Source organism: Mycetomoellerius zeteki, unplaced genomic scaffold, assembly GCF_001594055.1.
Source record: "Mycetomoellerius zeteki isolate Tzet28-1 unplaced genomic scaffold, Tzet1.0 scaffold221, whole genome shotgun sequence".
NCBI classification, from domain to species: Eukaryota; Metazoa; Arthropoda; class Insecta; order Hymenoptera; family Formicidae; genus Mycetomoellerius; species Mycetomoellerius zeteki.
In genome coordinates, this window is record NW_017257184.1 from 941,170 (window position 1) to 954,925 (window position 13,756).

A 13,756-nucleotide genomic window follows, 5' to 3' on the forward strand; every position below is an offset into this window, starting at 1 on the left:
ATTTTTTAATATCTAAAGTAAGCTTTTATATCTTTTCATCGCGTGTGTGTCTATATAATAACATTCCCATTCCCTCATCATATTAATATCCGATTTCACTTTATAATGGTAACTTTCGCCTTGAATACATTACGGTGAAATTATTCCCTTTACGGAAACAAAGTCGCCGTGTGATAGTAATGCGGGGATACTGCTGAAGTGTCTTTGTCGCCTGAAGATCGGGTGTAACGAAGTTTGTTAGGTGAACTAATAATGCGGACACTGCACCTCTTGTCAGAAGTTACAGAATACGACCGGCAACGTGGCTACACGAAGGTAGTCCGGTGGATATGATCACGATAGACACGAGAACGGAAATGAGCGGAACCGGGCACCGGTACATCGGCGACTCGACAACCGCAGCACTGCACATAGACAACGTCAGATTAGAGGACGATGGTGTGTGGGGCTGCACGCTGGAGGACGACCGGGGGAAGATTCTCTTCGGCAAACCGGTGAAACTGGTCGTGCTCGGTAAGTATCTCACGATATTTAATTTCCGATGTTTAATTTTTTGAAGACAGATTTCTTATCGAAAAATTAAGTCCATATATCACAACTGCGTACTATGTTGGAACATTTAGTGTTGTTTATTTTTCATGCTGTATTCGCTTATACGTAAAATACGGTTTTGTTGATATATCTAAAAATAGGTTTGAATTAAAAAATAATTTTATTGGACTATCAAATTAAATTATGTAGGATACTCAAACTAATTGTTGGAATGTCAAAACTTTTTGCAGTATTGCTCATCATATTTGAGATTCTTACGTAATTATTTTGATAATCTATAAATAAAAATTACGTAATTATTTTGACAAAATTATTTTCAAATATGTATCTAGCTAAATTTTGAGATATTTCAGTAAAATCGTTCTCCTCACGTCCATGTTTTAATATAATCAGTATTATGCATAAAACATGATTGTTATGCTTATTGATTACTACTGCGTAAATAATTTGTGAATATATAACTCATGAATTATGAATCGTGTTATATACGATTGAAGGAAACGTCTCAGGTGATGCAGGCACACATATGTTAAATATTTGATATAGTTTTAAAATCGTCAAAGATTTACATGTAAAACAGTTTGAAACATATACGTTTATTTATCTTAATGAATGATTCTCGACATTGATATATAGATTTATAATTTGTGCGTTCGATATTATTCGAATATTTTTAACGATTGCATCAATTGAAACGATTACATCGTGTATAAATCAAAATAATATTCCCTTTTTTATATGATATGAAGAATTTTTACCTGAGCTTTAGAAAAAAATGGCGAATTTTTTTAATATAACGCATTTTTATGTGCGCTCTGAAAAAGTGAGATGTATATGTGAATTTTTCCGAAAACGTGATGCTATCTTGCATAAAGCCTTTCAATTTCGCGTGAATGATTAAATTCTCGCAAAATTCCGACTGACGAAGTTTTTTTAGGAACGTGCCGGATACATTTAGGAGTAATAACATATGAGAGAAAAATTTTTCCGGAGCGTATAATTGAGAAGGTAAAGTTTTAGCGTTCCCAACATTGTTCACTTTTACATTTCACATAATCCTTTTTTAAAAACCATTGTCGCATTCAAATAATCGAAGACATTTATTATTCAGTTCTAAAAATGTTAGAATTATTTTGACATTTTTATAAAGGGATAAAAAAAGAACAGGAATTTTCATTATTCGATAAAATTAATTACGTTAACTTCAAGGCAATTTTCTAAAATATAAATAAATTGGTAATATCCAATTTTTCTAAAAAATATTTCTTTCCTTTTAATATTTGTTGTGCAGGTTTTTCCAACAATATTTGCTTTACTTATCTTATAACTTAGTTTTGATTAAAACTTGATTAAAAATTTTTATACAACGTGGATATGTATATTGCGCGACCTGCTGCGATAAGAAACTTCTTGGCATTTCTTACTCTTGTTACATCCAGATTTAAGCAAGTGGGTATCGTACTGGGTAAAAGTGTTGCCGTCCTTAAGAATTTCCAGCAAGTGGGTCGGATCTCCGGAAATCGGGGGAAGAGACGTTTCAAGCTGCGTGAACCGCTGGTAATGGCAGAATTTATGCATATTAATTCGCGCCACTTGGACCCAGCGGTCGCATCGCTACGACATGAATATGCATTTGCCCTAAAAGTTCGCCCTAAAGCATTTTATCTTCCATTTTTTTTTCTTTTTCCTTCGCTAGATGGACGCGTCATTCGTTCTGCCGGCTGCACTTGTCTCTGCGACGAGGTGTATACAAGTTTACGCGAAACAATCGCGCCACCGGTTGACGCGCGCGTGACGCAGACTGAATAAAGCTTGCTTCGTGGTTTCACTCTTCGCTCTCTGCTCCATTTTTAATGTCCAACCGCTAAACAGAACGAGGCGAGCTTTTATCTCCCGTGGCGCGGTACGTTCGCTCGGGGCGTGACGCGCGTGTAGTTGTACACTCTCGTCGCATGCATTTTTGTGTCTCCTTCTCTGTGCCATCTGATTATTCCTGGTTCGCAGCGATGTTTATTTTTCGGTTCCTGTGCGAATGTTTTGCACTGACAACGGCGACCAGCGGTATACTCACAACTCTGCTTATAAACACGGCACTTTTGAACGTTAACATAGACGTAGGATATTATTTATACCATATATATAGAAAGATTTTTGTAATTTTAATATGATTTTTTTAATGAAGTATTTTTAAACTGTCCAAATAGACGAAAACGATCTTTTTGCATTAATTTCTTGCGATTCATAAATATAAATTTGTATGAGAATGATGAAAATGAGAGAGAAGCAGAAATCTTTTGATAAATGTGCAATACTTGATATTGATAAGCGACTATAAACGTTACCTTGTTTGTTAGTATCTTGGAAGTTTAATTTCATATATGTATAACTGGCTTATAAATAAACGCTCGTGATATCGGAAAATTGATTTAGACCGCTGCAGAATAAATTCTGGAAACGTGACCAATTACTTTCTTTCACTTCCCGGTACTTCAACTTATTTCGCGTATCTCAATGAACCGCACCGACTTCATAAATCTTTGGATTTATATCTGCCGTATTGTGCCTTTCGCAAACCGGTCGAGTAAATATGAAAGAAGAGCGCTAAAAGTTGCCTGCCGCATGAAATATGGCACCGAAATCCGCCCGGCGCACGATAAGACGTTGAGTACACTTAACGTCTACCCTGGCGAAGTCGAGAAAAACAAATCAACCGCGGGTGTTCCAACCCGGAAGCGCGCGTCCAGCACGCCAATGCGGCCAAAGTAAGCTTTCATTGAAATGCAATGGCTTGTATTTCTTTCATACTTTGTACATTATACCTTGCCATACACATCGTTCTGTGAATCGCAAAATCAAAATGAAAGATATACCGTAGCGATTGTATACTATAGTTACACTAACAACTGAATAACGCAACAAACGTTAGATTTGATGCGATAAAAATGTTTCAATTATTTAATTAAAATTGTATATATATCACAACTATCAGTTTGTATATTCGTGGAGGATTAATAATATAATTATAATTTACCTATTTTTTGGAAAAAACAAACAGAAATAAATGAATAATTAAAAATATAACAAAAAAGTTAAATAATGAATATATAATAATTAACGACATATTAATTAATAATGAACAATGTATTAATTTTGTTTATTATGCATATTAATTATGCTTATTTCATTCTAACAACATCAGGATTATTGTGTCGGATATTGTTTCGGCTTTTAGGAGCTCTATCGATTATCAGAAATTTGGGTCAATTTACGATAAATTTAATGGTGGTCGCAACGTCGGACCGATGTGACACCTTTTGACAATAATTCCATAATGTACGTGGTATACGTTGATGATTATCATGTTTCTCCGGCTATCGAACTTAGCTTTATGTTATGTAACGCATACTGCATGTCGTTACATAATAGCTGTAACATAAAGCTATGAAAATGAGAAAATGTACAAACTCAATTTGTAACATAGAAATTTTAATTGAGTCTCGATATTTTGGTGCACACAGTATTCAATTATGAATACATAGTATACTTTGTTTGTATCAGTTTAAACAGCACATTTCTTTGGGATTAATATTGTCAAATGCATGTTGACAGAGTCATTATAATTTTGCAATTTATTACTGCTAATTTAAAATGCAGAGCATCAGATCGACGAAGTTCGTTAATCAAAATGCATGACGATAAAAGGGATTACGGCGGACTAACAAATATGAAATGCAGATAAACAGCAATAATTGGTAAATATGATGTTAACAGAAATAAGTTATAAAAGATTATTTAATAGAATTACAGAGGATTAAATAGAAAACTGAGTTAATAAATTTTCTTTATTACGCTTGTTAAAAGAGAATTATATCAATACAAATGTTTAAACGCATTCTTTTTAATAGTATCTCGCAAGTAATCTCAATACTGTTGCACATCTTCTATGTCATAAATCTAGATTCGAAAAAGTGCATCTGAAAGGGACTAGAATACGAACAGGTTTTTATTTAGTGATAACTTCATAACGCATGCTCTCGAAATATCATCCCCACTTTTCACCAATCATTGGAATTCCAGTCGTTTTATTCCTCAGGCAAATAATAAGGGAGAGGGTACAGGAGTAACGTCCGTCTGCGGCTGATAGGGACAGATTTGCCTAGCGTTACCCGGGTGCTTGACGCCGAATCCGCGAGTGAGAAAAAGTTGAGAATAATGCACGTTTTATGCGGTTGCCAGGTTCCCCCGTATTTTATTCGACAAATAGACAGGGATGTTAAGGCGTTCGCCCTTAACCCGCGCATTGGGCATAGACTGCGGCTTCCTCAAGATTCATCTTGAAACCATGCACACACATACTTGCGCAATCTCCCCTGCGCCTCTTCAAAGCGTCTTTCATATTCTCTCTCACTGCGTTTTTTCATATTAAATCGAGATTCGGATTACAAATATAACGAACGTTTCTTTCTCTTACTATATTATTTTTTACTTCAATACTAGTTATTTTTCGTATCTTATTCCCTCCGATCTCTCGTCATAATTTCCTTTATGTACGATTCTTATATTCTCTTCTCTATTTTTGTAACGTTTGCATATATATATATATATATACATATATTATACATAATCTATATTTATATTCTAATGTGCGAGCAAATTCAACTTTGATGCTAAAATATTATATTTATATATATATGTGTGTGTGTATATTTTGCATAAAAAAACGTTTGTTTATGTATTTATCTATTTTGATATCCAAGTTAAAGAATTTGCCCGCACACCAAGATAATAAATATAGATTTTTCTACATCTTCTACTTTCTATTTTCTTCATTGTTTTCTTCGTATTTTTCCTTTTTTTTCTCTTAAAGGAAATTCAATTTGCTGCCATCCTTTCCTGTTTGCGCGTGTTGTGGAAAGATCTGACATCCACATTTAGCAGCTTACCGGCACTTGCAATCGTTATCACTCGATCCTTTCGATTTTTCATTTAACTTCCCATCGTTTCTCCCTATCTTCGTAGCTTCGCGCTGCTTTTCTGTCCCTTTCTTTCAAGTTGTCTTTTTTTTTCTCTTTTACTTTTTATCTTTCGTTTTTTCTGCGAGCTACCACTCTATAAAGCTGACAAGATCGGTATAAGGTACAGAGAAATCTTGTTGTCTGGCGCGAACAGAGGGCATTCCACTGTCTGACCAATATCGAACTACTCCCCTTTTGGCTGACTATCGCGTGTCTCTCTACTGCTGCCGGCCAATGGCGGAACTCCATCGGTGTACATGTAGAGCTACGTCAACGAAATTCGTGGCATTCCGCTCTCTCGTATCGTCTTTCGATTGCGCTCGACGTCGCGGCGCTTTTTGATTCATGTACATATCGATACCGTTGCTGCCTCGAGCATGTTCGACCTCGAAGCGATTCGAGGAAATTGAGATCCTTGTCACAATGTTTTACGATTCTTTCTTCAAAAAATTATGTCCTTAAATGTCGATGAAACGGTAAAGTTTATTTGAAAATCTTGCCATTCTATGTGTGTGCACTACATACAAAGTTTATGTTATTGTGCTATTAGAAAAACTACTTTATAAATTCATGCATGCAATTTTATTAATTTATTATCAATATTACGTTACTTATTATATAAAAATTGCTACATTTTAACTTATTTTATTTAAAGGAAGTATTACTATATTTTAATGTCTCAATTAAAAAAAATTTACTGCATATTTTTAAAAAGTGCATAAATGCAAAGGTAAACCATCGGGGACGACTTGAATATTTTAGTTAAATTTATATTTATACTTCCGTGACAATTAATTATTCGTTTTCACGAGGACAATTATCACATTTATTATTTTCTCGCGCCCGTGATAGTGTTCGAAAGTCGAAAGTGCACGATTTACTCATTCATCTCTTTTTTCCTATTTTTGGCATGCATTTTGCTGCCATGCGGCACGGCGAAAGGAAGAGTTTACCAAAGAGACCGGCGTTACTCATTGTTTCTATCGTTGTCATCGCTCAAAAGAGCGGAAATGCTGCACTGCCTGAGTGTAAACCCGCGTGTCGTGAATAGGACGGAGAACATTTATACGAGGCGCTCATGATGGTACAAGATTATAAATAGCAAACGTGCGCGTGTGAAACGTGCCAACTACGTGCAGCTTCGCGTGTAAATTTCAAATGTTGGAAGAATTGTCTTTCCTGAAAAAAACGTGTCGATGCAATGATTGCACGCTTTGTATGTATGTCGTACGTATATATACGTATATACGAGAACGTGGTCTTTTTGTCACTCGACAATTGGTCGCAAACGTACACGTTGACGCGATTTATTCGTGACTTTGTCAGCAGGCTGGAACGATTAATTAATTTTCGGTAATTTAAATGTAATTGTCGGACGTGAAGGTACTCAAAGCTGTTAAATAAAATCAGTAATGCGCTGCAGCGCGCGCATGAAAATAATTGAGTTTACTGACGCTGCGTGCTGTTAAAGTACTCTCATTAAGTCCATCATCACTGTTTGTGATTTATTACATGTTATTTATGATTGATTAGAAGTAATCAACGGCAATGCATTCGGAAAATGCGTCAGTCGAAAGCTGTTTTATTATGATTCTGTTGTGCTTCCACTTCACGTGTGATGAAGTGGAATCGCAACAGATATGTCGCCCCGATTGTTACGTGTCTAATTGTTGCTATCTCAACGGATTTTGAATCTATATCATTCTGTGATATGTAAAGTAAACAAAAAATATATTTTTTATGTTATTATATCAGTAACTTATTTGTTCTCTCGTAAATGCAATTTGTTTATTAATATATAATTATTCGTGATTATACTGTAATCTTATACGTAAATAACTTTTTATTCTATATATGTTCTCCTTGCATGTATAGTATAACATTCACGTGTGTGTGTGTGTTTTGCAATTAATTATTTTATAATTAATCGTGTAAGATTTGTAATTATGTTTATCATAAGGCTGCTATTATATAAAGTTAAGTTGCGTAATGCATTGCAAATGCGGTAAATATTTTAATAATAGCCAAGAATTGCCCCATTTATATAACGTTTCAAGTTCATGATTTAATAAAGCGAATTTAGCGGCTTGCAAGGATTCGCAAAATTTGATGCAAATGCTATTCGCGAATAATTCGCTATGTCGAGTTACGTACTCTCGTAATTCTCTATACAGGCTCAACGCCTTTACACTCAAGTGCAACGTTAATATGCTCTCTCGTATGTGGGAATCCGGTGGAGTCAGTGCGCGATATGCGACTCGTACGCACACTTAGACAATCATTGTTCTAGACCGATAATACAAGGGGACACAGTGGGACTGGGCATTAGCGCAGGTGGAGTAAATTAGCGCATCAAAGCCCAGCGCCATACTACTACACTGCCCAGTGATTATTGACGCGAGCCGAGTATTGGCCACTAACTACCCATTGAGTAGCTGAAGGTTGCCTCGTAATTAATGGAACAGTCAATGGGAGCATCCCCGAGCTGTCGTCGCATCATGATACAGCGTTCACGTTGCTTTCTGACGTATTTCCAACAAAACGCGAGTTTTTGCTTCGTCCGCAATGATACATTATTTCGAAAGAGTGGTGGCCCAATTATGAAAATTTCATTAAAATCGCTATGGTTCAAGTTATCTGCAACTCGTTGAATTTTATAATTAATAAAACTCTGCTGCAGCGTTATTTCAACGTAGTTATTGCATTTTAATAAAAATATGTGTGTAAATAATAATTAATGAAATGACATTTTTTTCTTCTGATTATTACATTTTTTAGCAGCGTGGTATGCGACAAACGAATCTTTTTATTCACTTTGACAATAAGATTTACGAGACTTTGAAGCTCTATATGTAAATGTACTGTTGTCCATTTATCTCGTACTGGTGTTCTTGCGAATAGCAGATTGATCGGTGTAAATTGCATACGCATTATGCACCAGGTAATTGCCCATTTATCTTGAAAGACTGGTTTACAATCGCGTCGCGATACCTGTATATAGGTAGATAATGTAGCTGAAGACCAGCACTGTGTGTCTTGTGATTTATGTGGTGCAAAAGAGCAGCCGTGTTAATCGTGTAATTAAGTTGGCCACTGATTTGGCACTCTAGCTCTCTCATGACATTTCGCATTTTCGACGACAACGTTCCAAAGTTTGAATTTCAAATGTAATTAATGCCGAATTAAATACTATGCTAATCTCTCCGTACGTTTTATATGTAAAACTGGTCCAACGCGTAATGCGGGATTTCAATATTTTATTACGCAATATCGGCTTTTTTCACGCATTAGCTTCAACAGAATTAAAATAGAAATTAATTATTAACGTCCACGAACAGGATACAGTTGTATTATAATCTCCTTTTAATGTGAAAAATTTAATGCCGTTACATTTTAAAATTGTCACATTTTTTCTTATGTTTCGTTTATTGCTATATTCTTTGGATTATTAATTTGTTATTATTATGTCAGACTATTTGAGATACAATCATATTCAGACTATAAAGTACAACATACACATAGATGAGAATCAAAGAAAGCTATCTTAAAAGCTGCCTTTTCGCTTTTCTTTTCTCTTTTTGTTCTTTTTACTTTGTTCTCTCTCTCTCTCTCTCTCTCTCTCTCTCTCTCTCTCTCTTGCCATCTCATCGAACATATTCGAGTGTGTGCGTGACGTAGATGTGTCGGGTAGTCCGTATTGAAGTGGAGTGGCAAGTCAATAACCCCGAGCTTCCGAGCGGCGGTGCACTCGAAGGGCTGTCAGTCGAACCGAAAGCTCTCCTGGCTTTACGACGTTATCGTCCGTGTGCATTTAGCGTCGGTCAGCGATATGCGACGGCTACTGTTTCCGGTGTTAAAGAAAGTGCACTTTGGCCCGTGCTACGCGCTAGTTGCCATGAGCACGACGCGATTAACGATCTGCAATGAAAAGCGCCTCTGTCGCGGAAACGCTTGTTGAGCAAGCGCTTTTTCTACTAGCGCACGGTTAGATCTTTGTATTAAATCGTATTATTTTTTTATATTGTTGTAGCCGTTGATTTGTTATCATTTAATATGTATAGTCAACAATTTAGTCGTTTATCGTTTTCGTAATTCAATTTTAATTGTAGTTTAATAAGTCTTGAACTTTTTTAAACTTTGTTTTACAATTTTTTTTGTAGCTAATGCATACATTGTAATATTTTGATAATATTACAGTTTTATTAAGTTTTCTCTTTAATTTTGATAATATTTATTACTTTAAGCTTCAATGAAGTGATATATCAAACACATTATTAAAAAATAACAGAAATAAAAAAAAGGGTGTTTACAAAAAAATTATGGACATATCATACCCGAGTTTACCCTATTTAGTTTATTATCACTTAGCTTTATGTTAAAAGTGTTTGCACATCCTTATGCAGTAAAAATGTTTGCGAGCTGAAAATAATCTTGTTTTTTCTCGATTAGATTATACTAAAATCCGATATACGGCTAAAGTTCGATACAATCGTTACACTTAATATTTCGTGACGCTGTAAGTCTGCCGAAGTCGATAACAAGATTTATCAAGACGTAGGATAATGCTTCTTGATCTTTTGAGCCCGGTTTACCGGCACCTTCTTGGAAATAAATGGTTTATACTGGCTTCGTTGACTCGCTTCATCCGGCAACTTAATTAATCGCTTGCGCATTATGCGTCCACTCTCATGGTGATTCTGGGAACGGGCACGCACCGCAATACACATGCCATTGTTCTGTTTTCTGGCCTGCTAGGAACGCGATAATTAGTTGGCTACGACTGGTCGTTCGGCTGCTTGTTCAGTTGCCGCGCAAACAGCTGCGGAACAATCTCTGGTGTTCGATAGGATTTAATGATGAAGCAAGACCGCAATCCCATTCGTGATCTCTCGGCCGTGCATATTTGTTTCACGATGTGTGATGGTAACGCGGCCAAGCTAATCTACGTTCTCCAGCTCGCATTCTTCTTTTTTCACATATCGAATGGTAAATCTTTAAGTCTGAATTTAATTAAATTTTCATAAAGTTTAGTTCTAAATAAGCATAATGAAGTATATTATAAAAGATTTTAGAATAACATTTATAATTTAAAATGGGTTACATTTATTGTTTTTTTTTATTTTTTACTTACAATTAATCTACATCATTAATTTCTTTGATTTAAATTAGATAAAGTAATAAATAAACTTCGTGATCATTTTTTCTTTGTTGTGATGTTTAGAGACTTTATTAAAAAGAAAATAAAGAACTCAAATTATGTATACTTAAATTTTTATAGAATTTCTTGTATAATTTTAATGTTACATAACGACAGGCAATATTATTTGAAACATTATTCATTCCCGGCATACTTGTTTTAAAGAGAACAAAAAGTATATTTTTTGTACATTCTCGTGTTTGAGATATAGTAAATACCTTTCGCTCGAGGATTGAAGGAAAAAGAAGCGTCGTTAAATTATATCTCCGCTATTTTCTAGCGTTTAATTTTAAGAAGCAAGAAAATCCCGACGCTTTTGTGATACTCCGTGCTTATACGATTCATTCCTATGTGTGAGCTTTACACTTTATAAGTTGATAGCGGAGCTCAGTGATGATGTTGGTTTTATACAACAGATTCAATATAAATGTTTGCCAGTACTTTTTTCGTGTATTTAATTTTATGAGGTTATTTCACGTTGAAAACAGTTTTATCTAAAACGCAGAATTTCTCATATTAAATATATATATATATACTATATATTATTATATATATTATATTTCTAGTATTATTACATATATTACTCCTAGTTTTAAACTCCAAATTAATTCTGTGTACAATACTAGATTGTAAAAAAAGTTCTAAACTACCCTTTGGTTTTAATATACAAAAACGATTTTTACATATAAATTTATTTAGAGATAACGATAACTATAATATTTTTCAAAAAATGAAGCCCATTATGATCAATAACCATTCGCCACTAGTGTGTTAACTGTCGAATTTTGTCTCGGTATTATTTAGGTTCCTTAGATGCGAAGAACTCACGATAACGGCCTCAACTTGCTCAACAATTTCGAACCATCGTCACAAAATCCTCGCAAAATGTTTTATTGAGCGAAACAAGTCGTAGTCAAACAGTACAAGATCAAGACTGTATACCGGGTAGGATAGAATACAGTTTCGATGCTGTCTAGACGAATGATATCAAATCCGGCAACTACCAGACTGATAACAAATGATTACTGAACATGATAATCTTTATTTTGGGAAATAATTGTCATTCAGACAATTTTAACAATAACTGTTTCGTATAATGATATTGTTTGTAACAGTGTATTTGTTCGCGTATAATTTTTATAGATTTCAAACAGCAATGTGAACAGACCTATTAACTATTAATTGCTTTTATTCACTTTCGTCCATCGTATTAATATTATCAATCTAAGAGATGGCGCATATATAAGTAACGCTCTTTAAAGCTTTTTCCTCCGTAGAATCTGAGCTTTTGTGGAGCTTAAAAAGGATGCCTATATAGGTGAGAGCGTATTGAAAAGTCGAGAAACCAATTCGAACGACATAGATCCAAAGCTACCTCTGGTATTGAGTATCTATTCAATCGGTCTCCACGGATCTGATTTCCGTTTATTACCACGTTGCTCGAGCAGTATTACATCTTCAGTTAAGTGAAAAATCGAAGCGGATATAAAAGTAAAAACAATTTCGCGGCTGTATTTCATCTTGAAAATTTTATGGACATATATATGTACGTATTAATATATTAATTCGTAATATTGCAAATAAATTGGTTTTGCATATCGCTAGTTTATCGTTTTTCGAATCTTTCTTTCTTTCAATCATACTTTTTATAATTTCTCTATGTATTACAGTATATATTAAGCTCCTCTATTTTCATAAAATATATACGCTCTATAATTCTTTGATTAATAATTCTAATAAAAAGGTTACGAGTCGAAACAAACTGGTAATTGTTAATGATTCAAAAAATCCTTGATATTTAATAATTGAGTAATACAATATTATAATATACTAACGTTTCAACTCTTAACAGGTTATCTTCAGTTTTGAACAAAACAATTTAAAAACAGAAATATATATTTTAAACCGCAAAATAAATCAAAATTAATCTTTGATTAATAATATATAATCTATATATACTTTACTGCGTATTATTTATTCTCTAATTAAGTATAATAACGTAGTATATGTGTGCAAACAAATATTATTCTTTATACGAAAGTATGAATAATGAATTATGAATATCATAAAAATTTGGAAAAGACATTGATTAGACAAAAAATACGTTGATTAGACAATACATTGTAGCTTCAGAAATATGTCTTTCACGCGGGAATTTTCATGAATAGACAACAAGACTGATGCATTGTGCACTAGTGGAGAGGAGCGGAATTCCATTGACATATTTCCGTTGCGGGAATTTGGTGTAACACTTTCAATAATTTGCGTAGTGGGTGAGTGGAATACAAAATGAACGTGACGCTGATTTTAATTCAAGAAATTGACAAAAATCACGTATCGCGCGCGCTGTTTAATTATTATGGATCGATAGAATTATTCGTATTATCTTCTCTCAAAAAATAAAAATGTAATCACAAAAAGTAGCGGTTGATTAATCGTATTATTGTTTTATGATTACTCTTTTATCTCAAAAGGATAAATTAAAAATGACTTTCGCTCGCGCCGCATATGAAATATAATTTTTAAATAAACGCTTTTATGATACGAATTGTAATAACGGAAACATCGAGTTATTTTCGAATACAGTTTGATACTATTGGAAAGTTGATTAGCGTAGATATAATTAAAAGCCAAATTTTGACTACTTTATAATTGTGATAAAATATTTCCTTCGATCTAACGTAATTTCGATTATTTATGATCAAATTCGTAATACCTATATATAAAGATTTCATAAGTGATTCTCGCTTCTTTGCTATGCAGTGGATGTGAAAAATTTATTTTACTTAATCATAAATGCTATTTTTCATATGTTTATTATTGCGTTTGCATCTTAATGAGAAATAAAAATCTGCATATTGTTTACTTTATGATTTTATAATCAAATTATTCATATTTATATAAAATAATCTAAATGCACAATTAATTTTATCGTACATTTAATTTTATCATATAAATAATGTAAACTTTCTCAGAATCAATATAATTTCCC

General features: G+C 33.9%; 1 protein-coding gene across 3 annotated transcripts in view; it reads left to right on the forward strand.

Annotated features, from left to right (window-relative positions):
- tei (irregular chiasm C-roughest protein teiresias) overlaps window positions 1–13,756 on the forward strand; it is a 368,837-nt gene that overhangs the window by 218,483 nt on the left and 136,598 nt on the right. For 2 of the 3 annotated variants that reach the window (XM_018448497.1, XM_018448498.1), the window contains exon 5: window positions 278–513. In XM_018448497.1, coding sequence (XP_018303999.1) covers window positions 278–513 — 236 coding nt within the window. The remainder of the gene's footprint in view (window positions 1–277; window positions 514–13,756) is intronic. The other variant, XM_018448499.1, reaches the window with a different exon arrangement.